At 40.8% G+C, this 17,409-nt stretch overlaps 1 protein-coding gene across 4 annotated transcripts in view; it reads right to left on the reverse strand.

Moving 5' to 3' along the window:
* osbpl9 (oxysterol binding protein-like 9) overlaps nt 1–14,465 on the reverse strand; it is a 29,657-nt gene extending 15,192 nt beyond the window's left edge. For 2 of the 4 annotated variants that reach the window (XM_070908802.1, XM_070908801.1), the window contains exons 1-4: nt 14,355–14,465; nt 12,176–12,226; nt 9,592–9,670; nt 2,341–2,417 (exon numbers count right to left, since the gene is read on the reverse strand). In XM_070908802.1, coding sequence (XP_070764903.1) covers nt 2,341–2,417; nt 9,592–9,670; nt 12,176–12,226; nt 14,355–14,465 — 318 coding nt within the window. Of the gene's footprint in view, nt 1–849; nt 1,078–2,340; nt 2,418–9,591; nt 9,671–12,175; nt 12,227–14,354 lie in introns of those variants that run through there. The other 2 variants (XM_070908803.1, XM_070908804.1) reach the window with 2 other exon arrangements.
* Between the last annotated feature and the right edge of the window lie 2,944 nt (nt 14,466–17,409).

The following is a 17,409-nucleotide window of genomic DNA, read 5'->3' on the forward strand; positions in this document are numbered from 1 at the left end:
GAATCTTACAATCTTGTAATCTTCAAATTGCACAGTAAAGTGTTGCCATTTATTTTGCCATTCCCCTCTCTTGATACAGTGAGGATTAACTGCATCTGCACCTCCTACATTACAGTATTTACAAAATAATACTTACAACATAATGCAATTGAATACAACACAAGATCTGTACAAAAATACTAAAAGAGAAATGTTGCTTGTATATTTGACTGCATTTCCTTGTACAGGTGTTATACCAACATTACAACTGGCCATTAGAGGCCTAACAACGTGTAAAAACAATCTAAAGAAACAAAATTAGAGCAGGAAAATGAAGCTGACAAGGTGAAAAAGAAGCCCCTATCATTAAGAAGTGAACAATATCTCATGTTGTGTCAACACACATAATGGAGGGGAAGTGATGTTCTTTTACAGAAAGAGCAGATAAGTTTGGAAGCGGAAAGTCAGAGGCAGGTGGTTGGTTTATAAACAGCCACTGTAGCACCACGTCACAGTGCTCACTTCATCACTGTTCCTGAAATATTCCCAGACGTCTGCACCTCCGCTTCCACTCATTCCCACCACACAGGCCGTGCATCCCTGTGTGTGTGTGACTGTGATAGTGGGAATATTTTAGAGCGGTCCGCAAAGTCTCACACACATAAACACTCACAAACCCACCCAACCACCCCACAACCCAGACTCTGCAAACAACACTGCCCTCCCACCCCACCCCCTCTTGTTTCTATTTGTCTTTTCACTCAGTGTGACCCACTTTAAAATGCTGCTGCCCCAGCAGCGCACTGCAGCCGTTAAAGTTCTCCTTGCTATGGTGCAGTGTCGCTTGCGTTTGTGTGTGCGTTTACTTACTGGGTGCCTCGCTCCAATGGACATGCTGTGTTAAACCTTGTACATCTCTCCCATCAGACCATTTAGCCTGACATAAGATCGTTTTCTCTTTCTCTGCCTTTGTTATTCTGTTTGTCCCTCCCTACAGCAAAAAACCACAAGCTCTGGTGAAGTTAGCGTCTTTTCTCTCTCCTCCCCCTCCACACAGAAACAGAAAACAATCTCCTCCACTTGCTCTCCACTGCAGTCTGCCAATATAAACCACAGCAGCCTTCAGACTGTGAGTTAGCTGTGTAGCCAGTCTGGTTACAGCATATCCTTCGGCAGCAGTTATCAGCTGAGCGTTTGGTATGAAGGAGAACAGAGCCGAGTTAATCCAGGACCCTCCCCTGGCAGGAAAGGCACACTTCCTCTCACGCAGGCAGAAGAGAAAACACAAAACGCAGTGCTGACAGGGACAAGCATTAACGGCCACTCTGATTGGCTGAGGCAGCAGAGGCAGATGTTTGGTTGATCAAGCAAGCAGGTCTCAGATTGGTTACTGCTGGGTCACATGATGCTACGACAGCAGCGCGCTAACACTGCATAAGTGTGTGTATGTGTGTGTGCACCGAGCAAGCAGGCACACGTAGCACATCAGAAGGATTTGCCACAGAGGGAGGGAAGGCAGAAAAAAGAAAGGAGGGAGGGAGAGCAAATGAAAACGTTGGTCATGAGGGTGAAAAGGAGGAGGAGAAGGGTGGAAAGAGCTGTACGTAGATGATGATGTGAGGGGAACAAGGAGGAGGGTTTGGTTTAAGGAAGGAGAGCAGGAAATAAGGTTGGCCAGAGAAACAACTGAAGAGCAGGACGAGCAGGAAAATGAACTGGCTGAGACACACTCAGTCTCAACACTCATAAAAAACAAAGATACAAAAAATAAAAAGGGAAAAAACAGGTCAGCAGTAAATCAAACAGTCTTTCCATGAAACTAAGCCTGGTCCCATACTAGTCCAAAGCAGACACATGTTGCCATAACATCCTCCATTTATGATGAAGTGAATGTCAGCCAGCCTCAGACTCATCACTGACTCTCAACTACTCTTGAGCAAAACAATCAGGTACGAGCAAGACACATAAAGCTGGTGCTAAGAACAAGACCTGAGATACAAAGTCCCTTTCAAAGCCATCATATGGTGTAACATAGTGCAAGATTTACGGAATATGCAAATGCATGCAATCTGAGGCTCAATAAAAACCCCACAATCAAAGCTTCGATGTCTAGGTAACACATTTATCCTCACTTTACCTATACCAGTATTATCTTGCCTGTTTGCTTAAGAAAAGAGATGGTAAATAGTAAAACTACATAGAAACTGACATAGGAATTAGCATAAACAGGCAAACAAACATTAAGGAGCCCCACAGCAAAACGACTTTTTCTTGTAACTATAGTGGATGGGTTAGACACACAGACAGTCAGAAACACACACACTTGCACACTCATATACAAACAAGTGCATGGTTACATACCCGGAGTTGGAGGGTGTGACGGAGGATAGTTCCCTCTAAGGCGTGGATCCACTTCTCCCGCTCGTCTGCATCTCGGGCTGAGGGCAGAAGCACACAGACACACCCAGTGAGCCATGTTTTCCATACAGACACCATCAGTAGCCATTACACTCGTGTTACACAGTAATGGCACACAGACACAACACTGAAATGACATGAGTACTGGTGACGCAGTGATGGACGCTGTGTATTCATCTAGAAATTATAGTTTGCTTTTCAACTAAAATACCTTAATTCTGCTTAACCTCACGTTCAGGGCTGAAAAACCTATAATCATATGCAGTTTCACAAATAAGACAGTAACCATAAGCTTTGTTTGTATAGCACACGTTATTTATTAGAGGGGCAAACAATGTGCTTCAAACTGAAGCAAACAACACAGATCACTAAACACAGACCAGACAATGAAATCCAATAAGACAATAAAAGGAAACAGTATGTAATAACTTCCTGGTTGAAAATCAAATGCAGAAGATGTCTGAGCATCTGTCATATGAAGTATATGACAGATGCTCATGAATTTCCATAAAAAAACAGTTCAGCGTTTTGGGAAATATGCATACTCCCTTCCTTGCCGAGAACTAGATGAGAAGACTGATACTATTCTAATATCAGTCTGTTGAATATGAAGCTACAACCAGCAGCCAGGTAGCTTAGCTTAGCATAAAGACTGAAAGCAGGGGGAGGACAGCTAGCCTAGCTAAAAAGGTCATAATATTCCACAGGTAATAAAGTCCGCCCAGCAGAACCTCTAAAGCTCACTAAATAACATGTTATATCTTGTTTGTTTAATCCGTAGAAAAACAGAAGCGTAAAAACAACACATTGTCTATTTATGGGGGTTACATGCCGGACTATTTCTTGGCCGGGTGCAGTCACTTCTACAGTCAGTTTCCCCTGGTTGCTTAGCAACCTCTTGGTGCCGACAAAACTGTAGAGAGTTATTGCTCCATGCTCAGCACATAACCCTGGACAGAGTCAGGCTAGCCGTTTTCCCCTGCTTTCAGTCTTTATGCTAAGCTAAGCTAAGCGTCTCCTGACTAACATCATATTTACTATACAGATGTGAGAGTGGCATCAATCTTCTCATCTCACTCTCAAAAAAAAGTGTGTATCCCAAAATGTTGAACTATTCCTTTAAATTAAGAGTACTGAGCAAAGCTAGGTTAGGGCTGTGCCTAAATAGCAGCTATTTAGCTGTGCTACTGTACAAAACAAATCTAAAGAAAGTTAGCTTTTATATGATGGATTTAAATATACACTTCAATCAGAGAATACTTAAGGGAAGCTTAATATATATTTACTACTAAACATTTATTTAAATTATTTAAGTTTAAATAAATGATCAAATACATAAACACACTCAATCTGACCAAGCACTCACGTTTTTGGTCGGTGAACTCAGAGCTTTGATGCCCAGTCCTATGCACGATAGTGATGGGTTAATCAACACCAAAACAATGAAATACTTCTATGATCATTGTAAAAATGAGGCGTTAAAGTTTCTTCAGAGTGGTGAGGCAGTCTCACCTGTTTTTTTTCTCACATGGAGGCTTTGGGGTCCATGTGTGAAATGGAGCTGGGTGAGGCTGCACCCTCAGAGCAAAGACAGAGAACAAACAGACTGCCAGTGACATTAAACAGTGACCCAATACAGGCCCTGACACATGCAACACGCGCACAACTGCAAAATGCCAAGAGCGAACAGAGATACCATAGTTTGTCCTCTGCCAACACACGACCAGGACTGAATCCATCCCGTCAGGTTGTAGTATGTATGCAAGTGTTGTATGTGTTCATAGACTGTATTTCAATGTTTTAAAGTTCTTACATGGAACGTAGCTTTACTTCTGCTTCACCACACTCCAAAAAACTTTAACTCTAAAAGCTGTGAAAGAAGAACTTAATAAGATATATGCCATTGAATTAGCTGGCAAACTATATCCTGTGTAAGAGTCATTTTTCATGGAGCTGGAAACAAGACAGTACGGCAGATGAATGGCTGTGCTAGCACAGAGGCTGAGCAGTGCTACAGCAGAAAAGCTTTTAAAGACATTAAAAGGCAGCCGAGGCTCAGGCCAATCCACTCAGACAGCGCCTTGCTGCCCTCTCACTTTCTCCTCAGCCATACAGACCCTCCAGAGGAACAGATTATTGCGGCTAATGTTGTTTAGCTCTATTCATGACACAAGGGAGATAGAAGCAGAGCCATTTAACAAAAACAAATACTACAACTGTATGAAGTGTGTCACAAGTTCAATCTTTGTCCTAGTCTGTGGCTCACATGTACATCATGATTTATATTCCCAGGTAGGTATGAGCAGTTAGTCAACTCAACAAATCTACAATGTGCAAAAGTCTAAAAGTCATTAAGCTATATTTTCTTCACCTATGACTGCACAAAAATGACATTTACAACACACTCTTGAGTTTTATGATGGCATTTCAAGAGTGTAAAACAGTCTCACAGGCGAGCTGCTAAGTAGTGTCATAACAGAGGTGTGCTGACTAAACCTTGCTACTGTAGGATCTGATGCTTCTCTGCTAGAGGAAAGCAGAGAGGCACACCAAGGTTATTAGAAGAACAAGCACATACAGGAGGTACTGTACCACACATCGATAACCTATCCACCCACACACACCTTCCTAATAATTACAGACACTCTGTCGGTATTGGATCAAGACCCATGACAGATACAGACACACGGAGCGCAAATAACCCCAGTCAGGCTGCAGTTCAGCACCCTGATGACCACATTGACACTGGAGGTCAACTCATATCCAGCACAGGGAATTGATACCAGACATACATTTGCAACAAAGGGGATCTGTTGATGTCCTTTTTTAACAATACAACCACACTCACCACCACCAAATGGCAAAACAAACCTGATATGGATGATATGATGGGTATATCTGCGATACCAAGAAGAAAACCAACTAATATCATAAAAAATATACTGTGAAGGTCATCAGAATCAAACATTATCTGTGTGACGTACCAAACTGACAGTGCAGAAAAAAAACTAACCCATCATACAGAGAACATTTGAAAGGCTATCTAGAGTCACTTAGTTATAATTTCACAAAAAAATGCGACATACCTTACACAAAACTCCAATTATATAATCCCCATTTTGGAACCAGGATTACAAATGTCTCACTGAATCTTTAGACTTCAGAAGTCTGTAAATACGTATGCCTGAATTCTTTCTCAAACTATTGCACTACTATGCAGACTACGCAGTCAGTGGCTCAACAGCTCTTCATCATTTTAGCTGTGCCTTTCAGCGCTTGTTTCTCTTCTGAATGCACCCAGCAGATACTGAATATTTGTGTGTTTGCAGAGGGAAGTGACCAACTTCCATGTACGGTGATCATGTGAATGCCCTTTATTCTGTCTACTTTATTTCCATTCTCATTTCATGTTTTAAGTATTTTTAGCCATTATATAGTGTAAACTAAAGTAAAGAGGTGAATGGAAATGAGGGGAGATGGAACAGACATGCAAGGTCCTTGGCTGGAACAAGGACATAGAGGTTATGTTGCGTCTTAAACCCCCCGGCTAGCAGAACGGTCCTTTTATTATCTTTTTATTTACTGAAGATGAAACAGTCTTATTATACATACACCAATATATTGGCATACTGCTAGCATCAGCATATATCCACACGAAAAGTAATATTATTATTGGTCCAGTATCATTTTAAAGATGATACTTGGCCAACTGTAAAGCAAGCAACTCTGTGATCAATTTTTGTAAGAATATGTCCCCTAGAATAAAAGCATCATGGCCTCCTTTTAATTCAACATGAACATGCCTGAAAACCTTTGCATGTTTTTCACCTGTTTGTACATCCTTAATTCATCTTTAGCAGGTTATTAACCAGACAACCATCTTCTGCTCCCTGATTAAATGTGCCTCCAGATACTCTTGTCTGTCCCTGTCTAACTTACATCTTGCAGTAAATGTTCATAAATGAAGCAACGGATAGTTACAGTCACTTAGACTGCAGTAAATGTCATCACAGACAAGTAAACAAAGACAGATGGTAGTAATATATATACCCAGCATGTACTATTACCACACACATGGACAGATACCATGTTCAGACAAACAGATAGGTTAAGCTAGTCAGGGTATGTAATCGCAAAGATTTCCCTTTACAATGCTCAGCCTCTCCCCATAATGCTGCTCCTCCTTTCTCCAAAAGGCCTCAGTGAATTATTCATCCCTCCCATCTTCTTTCTCCTCCTGCCATCTTCAGACAAGCTGATGAAATGTTTCAGTACATGCTCCAGCGGGAGGACAGAGGGTTTGATGCTCAGGACTGCGACCTGTCAACAAAGTGGTAGCTACCCGAATGTGGTGCAAAGAAAATGCATAATTTCATTTAATATATGATTTAGTTCCAACTGTGTGGCAAAAATGTAAAATGAATACATCATATTGCTTTGGATTGACTGTGTCACGTATGATCTGTACTTGGGAACATCTTTCTAACTAAATACACAAGTCCAGATGCAGTCCTGACAGAACACAGTGGAAAAAAATGATGACCAGGGTGGGACATTTAAAAAGAGAAGAGAGCAGACAGTGCAGGGGATATCGAGGTGAGGGAGGACCCTGGAGACAAGGGAGAGAGAGCACGAGGGGGTCTCTCATCCTGGACTGATGCTCCGGGCAGTCAGGGCAGCCTGACAAAGAGGGAGGAGAAGATGAAAGATTGATAGCTACTATAGATAAGAGGAGGCAAGTGAGAGCAGAGAGGGGGAAAGAGGAAAACGGAAAGCTAAAGGGCTCTCAGGCAACTCTGATGCACCGCCGGGGGAGAGGGGCTGATGAATAATGGATGCTTCTCTAAATAGACAGTGCAGAGCTGCACTCTGGGTTAGCACAGTGGCCATCCAGCCCAGAACTACTCTTCAACCTGTGAGCTAGACTGTCCTGTAAGAGGATGTACCATCACTCAATCCTGGAAAATAATCATTCTCTTTGCACCATAACATGAAACAATAACAATAACACAATAATATGAAACCCATACATGACGGCACACAAGCCGTCATGAGCCACATTCAGACGTGCTGTGAATCCTGGGAGACTGACTGCATAACATGCTCCGACCAGGATCGTTTTACAGCAACAGAGAAATCTCCTCCTGCCCAACATCCTGTGCGTCTCTTGATATCCAAGCTAACAGCTGATGTATCCAGAATCTCATGTTCAGCAGAGATTTAGTGCCAATTTTCCTGCCCGTTCCTTCAGTGATGACACATGAGATAGTACAGTGCTCCTCTGGGTATCTGGAGAGCAGATGTGTCTTACAGTGACATTTCATTGTTGTCCCTCGAACATCGGGGTCACAGTGTGCTGCAAAGACTCAGACTGTCCTGTGCAAGGATATGCAGCTTTCAAAGATAACTTATTCCCACACTGCTGATTTAGAATTTTCATTTTCATTGGTCAAGAAATGTCTAAATTGAATGTGATCTTTACAATGTGAAAATCTTGTAGTAATACATCGACATATTAACAACATACCTTTGTCTGTGTTGCATTTTCATGCAAGGTGTACACCCTGCTAGAAATTAGTTTCCCTCTTTGACTGCATTAATGAAGGTTTTTGAATACATTTGTTAAATTTGGACTCATTAAATTAGCATATAATTTGCATACATTGCTGCTGTTCTCTGATGTAGAAGTCTCTCAGGTAATTCAGATAATGTCCACCAACAACCGAACATACAACATTTAAAAATCGAATGAATGCAACTTTAACTCACTGAGGCATTACAGCCGATGCCAAAAACTAACTGTGACACAGAATAAATTACAATCATGACATTTGAGCTATTATTCACTGACAGACACATCTCTATAAAACATTATTACCACCCTGAGGGGAAGATTACATCATTGTTTAGCCAAACCAGCAAAACCAGTAACAACAAACATCCTTTTCTAAATAACACACCTAGTCTGTACAAACATTTGACTGATTCAAGAAACACGCTTCCCTTCTTAATAATTCCTCACACCAACTGTCTACTTCACACTGCTCTGAACTGTCCTTGAACCTCGATAACAAGCCAATACACCCGAGCGCTACAGAACGTACTGCTCCACCCTGACTGCAAACAAACGACGCCTCCTCTCGATCCTTTGCCCGGGACTGGCATGCATGCGGATCATGAGACGTGCACAGTTTTCTCCTTACCCTTCCGTTTGTAGAACCACAGCATACAGCTTCGGAACACAGACATGGGAGAGGGCATGGAGTAGGTGAGAGGGGCGGGGGGCCCATGGACTGTGGCTGGTGACCCTCAGGAAGGAGGTGAAGGGGGGGTGCTGAGTGTGAGGGGTTTGGTGTTGGCAGGGGGGGGAAATGGATACAAATAGACGAATGGAAGGACAGAGATGAAGGAAAGGTGGAGGAGGTTAGTTAAAGACCTGGTGGAGTGATAGAGTAAAAAAGGGTGTCTGCGGTGTACTGGACTGGACAGCTCCCTGTCAAAAAAGAGGGAAGGGTTGGCAGGACGGGAGGGGGGCGATGCTGTAGCTGGGAGCCAATCCTGTCCCTATGGAGTCAGTGGTTGGTAGGCAGCAAGCGGCGGTAGCGGTGTAGCGAAGGGCGAACAGCGGCAGCAACCAGAAGAGACCTGAGCTCAGCTTCCAGCTCAGCAGTATTCCCTTATTATTCCCAGAGGCTCAACTGCAGAGACACAGAAGCAGCAATCTTCCTCCTCAGCCACAGTCGGGAGGGCAGAGGAAAAAAAAAAGCCTTACTTGCTCGTTCTGTTCCAGAGGAATCTGTCTAGCTTGCAGTGGAACAAATCTTGTTTATCTACAGAAATACGTGTCAGTCCAACTTCACAGAGCTTGGAGCGGTTCCACAGCATGAGAGAAAAAGCTCAGATGCACGCAGCACGCTTTGACAATGTGTAGATGTCTGTGTGCATGTGTTTCCTGGCATTAGAGCAGACCAATCCAAGTCTTTAAAAGGAGGGGAGGGAAAGAGGAGTGAGAGTGAGAGTGAGAGAGAGAGAGAGAGAGAGAGACAGAGAGAGAGACAGAGAGAGACAGAGAGAGCGAGCAAATGAACAGCAGGGATGGATGCAAAAGAGATCACAGAGAAAGAAAGCCAGTGATGGCAAAACAGAGAAGAGGGGGGCATAAACACAACAAAATTAAAAAGGGGGACATCTCACCTTGGAAATGGAAAGTCTTCTGGTCCACAGTGATGGTGAATGTGCTGTCGTCCTCGTCATCAATGCCGATCACAGCTCCCTGGGCAAACAGAGAGGGGGGGGGGTAAAAAGCAGGCAGTCAGACAGCGGGACACGTCATACTCCACTTTCCACTTCTATCCTCATGCCCTCCACATGTTCCAGCAGCCCCTGACTGACTCTCTTTTGTAAATTTACCCTTTCAAAAGCTCCTCTTGCCCTCTCACAATCACTCTGTGTTTATCTCTAACAGACACATCCGAGTGCAGCCTTTTGGAACATGAGAGAGAAGAAGGGAGGGGAGGAGGAGGTGGGATTTGGGAGACAGCGAAGGAGGAGAAAGGCAGTGAAGGGTGGAGAGAAACAGACACCGGGGACCAGCAGCTAGCAAGAGAAAAAAAACTGCAGCGAAACGGCCTGCTGGCTAGCTGGGACATTAGCTCCTAGCAACAGAAACAGGGTGTGTGACTCATACAGCAAACCTGAAAATAATAAAAACAACAACAACTACAGGGGTGGATGAAATAATATAAACAGCTGTAAAATATTATGCAGTCCAGTAGAATAGCTCTCCATAAACCCCACCTTTAAGAAACGTATGTTTAATTAATGTTTAATTTCAGACTCTCAGTGAGGTGTAAACTGAAATCTATCCAAAACAAGGTTCGTAAGTATAGCTGACTGACCGCGACTCTTAACAACGTTATGACCCTTTCATTAAAAAAAAACAGAACCCACATAAAGTCAATTCCATTGCGTCCCTTTGGTTTTTTAATCATTTAAATGTTGATAGACAGTCGCACCACATGACACAACGCAGAGCATCATCAAAAACAACCTTCCATTCGAAAAACTCCAACAAAAGGTCTGGTATGTACAGTATCTTGTTATGCGTAATAGTAATGAGACTCAACAAATTAACAACACAAGATCCAATTAGGATATTCTCCTCCCAAGATATCTTATAGGAAAGCCCCTACTGTCAGAGACAAGTTGGTCAATAGTTAGTTGAAGGAAAACAAATGGTTAAAAAGACGACTAATGTATGAATGGGAACAAAACATTGCCCTGAAAATAATCCAACAACAACAACAACCATAATAACACTACATTAGATGTTATGGCCACACTGTTTTTTCGTACAAGAAAAGGCATGACTGGTTTGGCGGGAACACAGAGGGAAGCCGCGGGAAAAATACTTTACTGTAAGAAACTGAAACTGTCAGCTCAGGGTTTGGTGCAATATACAATTACTTTCTTTAAAGCTGAAAACAGACAAAAACAATGTTTAGAAGTTCAACAATTGATTAATTTTTGAATTTGTAGAGATGCTTTCACATTAGAAGGCCTCTTTCCTTCTGTTAACCAAATTCAAAGTTGTAAAAAAACAAAATACAAGTCCAAGGGAAATGAATACGTTCAATTTAGTTGATAGTGATTATTTTTTCATGATGCACATCATCAAATTAATGTATTGCAATAAATTGTGTCACATTAATTAACCCCAAACTGAAACCTCTGACCCATGACTACGTGTTTATAAATGACACTGGATCCTCTTTTCAGGTAGTTCCTTCCTCCCTTCAGTGAGATCTACGGAAACATTTTGAGGGAGCTCGGCAATACCTTTTGTCCTAAAACTGGTGTGGTGGCAGAAAATATGGCTTTCACTACTGCTTCTGTGAAAACTCATGAGAAACTTTACCTCCCTGATTATGCAAGTACAGGGTCAGGCATGTGAATACTGTTGGGGGGGGGGGGGGTCTACAAGTTAACAATGTATAAAGTTAGGAATTTGGATGTGGAAGAAACGCCCAGCCCACTTCACCTTTTACAAAAAAAAGTTGAAGACAGACTAAAAAGGTCAAGTAAGCAGTAAAGACCAAAACGAGGGACCAAAATGAGATTTCATTCAACTGACTCACCTCATAACTGCCTCAAAAGAGAAACAAATGTTGTCCTTTTATAATTCATCAACTTAAGCCAATGCAATCCTACCTTTTAGGTTTGGCCCTCTGTTGGCTTCTCTCGTGACAAATACAGCCCTTTCAAGAAATGAGAGCTCATTCTTTTGTTACTAATGTAGGCTTAGTCCCTACTGCATTAGAAATCTCCTCTTCCTCTCCTTGGAAGTAGTATAACAGATACTGTAGTTGGGCAACTGCTGCCATCTAGTGGACACTGCTTGATACTGAAACACATTGTAAGGGCAAATGGCATTACTGGGAAAGCTAAACAAGAGCGTTCGAGCTGTGGATTTATCTGCACTAAACTATTGACATCTGTTGAACTAGGCCAACAAATCAGGCAGTTAGTATGTAAGATGAAAGCTGCACAATTCTGCATATACTGTACCAGCCTTTTATGGTCCAGAAAGATTGCATTGACAAAGCAAACCTGGTCAGAAAGTCATACATGGGATGTGATGTACTGCACTTGAAATACAATACCCTGAACATGTGGAAACTATTCCAAATATCTGATAAAGCAGACCAGCTTCTCAGCCAGACATGCACAGTATGCATGTTGATTTATCAAAAGACAACTGTTAAACTGAGAATCTTACCCTGAGTCGCACACAGCCTCTTCTGGATCCTCGCATCATTTTGTCCTTTGACTGTAAATCAACAACAGAACAGATCAGGGATTAATACAGTCAGTATGCAGGGTAGGGTGGACATTGCCAATGTTTTTTTTTAAGTGTATGCTTAAACCTGTGCTAGATGCTGCAATAGGAAACAATCTTAATGGGCATTTTCCACAGAAGATATTTTGACACAGGAGTAAAAGCATAAGTGTTACTAATAAAATGAACAATTGCTGAACTCCATTAATCTGGTTCAATTTCAGGGTCCTGATATTGTGCACACTGTCACTTGGCTAACTGGGACACTTGAATAGGACGTAGCCATTGTTAATGTTCTTAGTAACACCAGTGCTTTTTCTACTTTCTACCACGTCGAAATGTCTGCTGTGAAAAGCTTACAGATACCACGCACATTAGTAGCATGAAGTTTCGGTTAAGTTAGGAACATTTAACACACATCACTATTTAAGAGATTATAACTGGCCAGCTCCATATTATGCACAAGGCTAACTGCATATGAACTTCATAGTCAGGCTGTTCTGTATGTCTCAAGGCTTTTAATATCTATGAGCAATTTGATCCACCTATATTCTCAGAGTCTCTGCTCTTAATAGAGAGAAGATGCTCCCCTCTTAACTTGTGTTTTGCATTTGAATGTAGCAGTTTTTAAAAGTCATACATTTGAGAAAACCACAAAAATTTAGACAAAAATCATATGAAGGAAGAGGAGGTGACTGAAGTCACATCACTAGATCTCAAGTCTGACTCAAGCTACAATTCAACTTACTGTTAATGTGTGCTTTATGATGTAAACTGAAAAAAAGGAGTAAGATACATTTAAAACTCAGTTTTTCTCATATAACTGACTCAATTGAAATTTTTGTTTTACATAAGATTGGGGCTGCAACTAAGCATTATTCCTATTGTCAATTAATCTGCCAATTATTTTCTCAATTAATCATTCGGTTTACAAAATGTCAGAACCATCAAATTGCTTGTTTTGTCCGAACAGTCAAAAAATCAAAGATATTCCGTTTATCGTCATCAAAGAAAATGGGAAAGCAGCAAATCCTCACATTTGAGCAGCTGAATCCACCAAATGGTTGGGATTTTTGCTTGGAGAGTGACTCAAATAATTTATTATCAAAATAGTTGCTCATTTTCTGTCAATCTGCTAATGAACTGATCGCCTCTGCTCTAAATCAGATACTGTATGACTTTATATTCTACATTTATCAGATTCAAGACTTGAGCTTTCTTTCGAGACTACAGTCTGACTTTGGACTTGAGCAGAACTGACTTGTTCACACCTCTGCATCAGTGGGGCTTTGCCCAGAAATATACAGTAACTGCAGGTTTATTCTCACACCTCACCAGGCACCAAATCTCGACCATCACAGTGATTTATTTCATGCAGCTATCTAAACAAAACCCTCCTTAGGCGAGCTAAAGAGTTTTTCGTTTACATTCATTGAAGACAACAACTTTATCAGCTATATCTTAAATAAGATAAATTAATGCTTTGACCACGCAGTCAACTTTCTGAGGAGTGGACAGCTCTTGGCTAACTCAGTTGTTATCTTCCTTACAACTTGTTTCACTAGCAGCAACACTGACAGTTTCTTGCCTGCTTTACTTTCGACATGACTGATCAGAGTACAGTGAATTCAATAGGATTCGCTAATCAAAATCTAACTAGCAGCCACTGTCTCCTCCCGCGGTGTCTTGTTAGCTATTTGACTAGCAAACCAGTGAGTGTCGAATTCTTATTTAACTAACGTAACCGGGGACAAATGTCATCTCGCCAGCATACATCATTCTGTCTCTCTCTCACCTAATGCTGCAGTTATCTGTTATCAATAATGTTTCGACGAATCTGTGTATTTCAGTTCTTTGCTAGCTAGCTAGCTCCATTAGCGGAAGTGTGGAAAAAATACTGTCATTCGATTCGTCAGTTGGTCTTCCAGGACCGTCGCTACTGGCTAACGTACAGGTCTGTCATCACAGAGACTCGCCTCTTTGTGCCAGCTGAGTCGCTCAACTCCTGACAAACACAAGGCCCTTATCCCACTTGGGCTTGACAACCTGCGACAACTTCTACTATCTAACCTCTTGAGCGGATCAGTTTAGCGTTTACAAACTGTGGAAATGAACGTACCGTGTAGTATGACAGCAAGCCGGCATTGTAGTCCAAAACGAACCAACGATACTGCCAACCTTTCATAACGTTAGTCCACTTGCTTAGCGGCCCCTCCATGATGGACGCCATCTTTACAATAGGCTACGGCTGGGGAGGAGTTCGGATAAGGTGTGGGCAGGCGTCACGGGCTGGATGCTGCTGCTGCTGCTGATGATGATGATGAAGATGGTGATGGTGCGCCCCATATCAGGGATGCTTGACTCACTACATGGATGTATTAAATACTAGAAGTATTCAGATCCTTAAATGAGCAAAAGTAGCAACATCCCTCTAAAATACTCGATTACAAGTAAAACTGCAACAAAATCTTACAGAAGTATTAGCAACAAATGTACATCAAGTATCAAAGCTAAAAATACTGATTGGAATGGCCCCTGTCAGTGTTATATGATTGTATTATTGGATCTCATTTAAGTACTTTAGTAGTTAGTAGTTTAATCTATAATAATGCATCATATTTTCTTAACTGATCATGTTTGGTTAGTAAATTCTTAATCTGAAAAGCAACTTGTGACTACAGCTGTGAAACAAGATTAAAGTATCATCAAATGGAGATACTAAAGCTAAAGTACAAGTACCTCAAAATTATATTAAATTACAGTAATTGAGTAAACTGACTTGGTTAGGTAGTTAATTTCTACCACTAGGTGTATTAGCTACAGTCAACTTTCCCTCCCACCGCACTAATTCTGTCATTTTAAAACATGTAACCAGGATCTGCTTAAAAATATATAAACCATTGAGACTCTAATGCTCTCCAAACTATGCCCCCTTAAGCCTCTAGAGCTGAATGATTAGTCAACAGATTTGATAATCGTTTAATTGTTCTTCCTCTAAGGTGAATGGTTTTGGATCGTTGGTCAGACAAAACAAGCTATTTGAATATGTAAATTTGGGCTTTGGGAAAGTTATTTTCTATTTTATTGACCAAAACAATTACTCAAATAATAATAATAATAGACATGGTTACCAGTGTGCTGCTTACCGAAGAGGCTAATCTGCCTTTGCTCTTGAGCCACAGACACTAATTTTAATAACTGATTCAAGTGTTTGGAGGCAGATGAACAACCAAAAACAAAACAGTATTCATCAATATCTTTATTATTTACAATAGGCTTAACACTGATAAGCAAAACTTCACAGTAATATAACGTGAGCTTTAAATAAAAAAACAAAAACAAAAACACAAAATATATATTTTGTACAATAAAAAAGTTAATGTTAACATCTCTGCCATTTGTCATCCCTGTGTAGATTCACATATTCCATTATTGTGTGTGTGTTGGTTTACATTGCACTCGTACAACTGAAGACGTGGCCTTTGGTATAATGATGAGTACACACGTTCTCCAGAGCTGTTCTCCAAAACAGAGAGACAGGAGAAGAAAAACAAAACAGATATACAGGATAAATGCAGGCAACATAAAGAAAGACAATGCAAAAGACGGATAATGAGAATGAGCAGAAATTTGTGATAAGTTCAAATATTCAGCATCTGTTCAGATATCAGATTTGAGTAAAAAAACAACAACATTGGTACCAAATCAATTGATTGACATTGTAATCATTTATTGAATGTCTACATGTTTCATTTCTTAAAAAACAGTCCAGACTGGAAATGTGTTTGATTCTGGGAGATTACACTTTTTTTTTTTCACTCTTTGACAAGGCTTTTGCACTACAGAGTTGCACTAAAAATCAACAGAAACTTAACAGACAAAGACGAGCAGACTGGTGCTTGGCAATTATAAAGAGACAAAACCTTTGATGTGGTCCGATTATGAGACAACAGAGCAGCTTTGGTTTAGCGCAGCAGACTCATGTGTGTCATTTGTAAGAGAGGAAACATAACCAGATGTGGCTGCACTAACAGTGTTAACGGCCACAAATGAATGGCCTCAGTAACTGAGTATCTACATACACAATCTTAATAGACAAAGTGCACCTTTCGGTTTCAAGTTTGCATCTGACCATTAACCTCCAAATGACAGAAATGCGTGCTGTAGTGATATCCTCATCACAATCTCATGGCAAAGGAAAGAAAACACACTAATGTTTTAATGATGGACTTTAACATTGCCATGCCTGTGAATTCTTGCAGTGATAGTGTACTGTACATAAATGTTCTGTTCACAAAAAGGCACCAAGAATCATGAACAAAGGGAAAAAAAAATGGCATTTTTTTGTCCATGTTATTTGAAACTCACAGTGAATAGAATCATCAGTTTGTCTCAAAGGTTCCGGTTTGGCAAGAAATGGGACGTTTATACTGACACACAATAACATGAACTGATGATATGAAATGCACCACAAAACAAGTTGACAAAAAACTTTTACTTGGCAATCCATCAAGTGTCATTAACAGGCATTTTGAAGGTGTTATGGACCTGCAGTGTTTACAGATTAGATTTTGTATGCAACACGTGTCAATGAACCAATGTGTCTGAGGCTTTATCCAGTGTACATTAAGATGTGAGCCAAAGCAAAGAAAATAAACATATCTGTGGGCTGTGTGTGTGTGTGTGTGTGTGTGTGTGTGTGTGTGTGTGTGTGTGTGTGTGTGTGTGTGTGTGTGTGTCTGTGTACGTGCTGTACACAGTTTTGTTTGTGCTCAAAAAACAGAGCAGCTGTTTCAGGACTTAATTATTTAGTGTGACCAAAATTAGAAGTATGGGCCAATAAAAAATTATAATAAATAAAAAAAAAAAATGGCAAAGAGTCATGCAGATGAACATTCGGCCGGGTTCAGAACAGAAGAATAATACATTCATAAAGCAGATATTCAGATCTGGGTGGATGAGCCTCAGTCTTGCAATACATCTCTTTAGTCAAAAACATTGCTCTTTATGCTGTAACCACACATAAATCTTTTGTTTCCTGGATATGAAATAAATCAAATATTTACATAACTTTTCTCTCAAAATAGGTCTGTGCTTTTAATAAAAAAAAACAAAAAAAACAGGAATAATTTAAAATTCAAGTTCATACATAGACATTCTAAAAAGCATTTTTC

The sequence above is a fragment of the Enoplosus armatus genome, chromosome 7 (assembly GCF_043641665.1).
Source record: "Enoplosus armatus isolate fEnoArm2 chromosome 7, fEnoArm2.hap1, whole genome shotgun sequence".
Lineage (NCBI taxonomy): Eukaryota > Metazoa > Chordata > Actinopteri > Centrarchiformes > Enoplosidae > Enoplosus > Enoplosus armatus.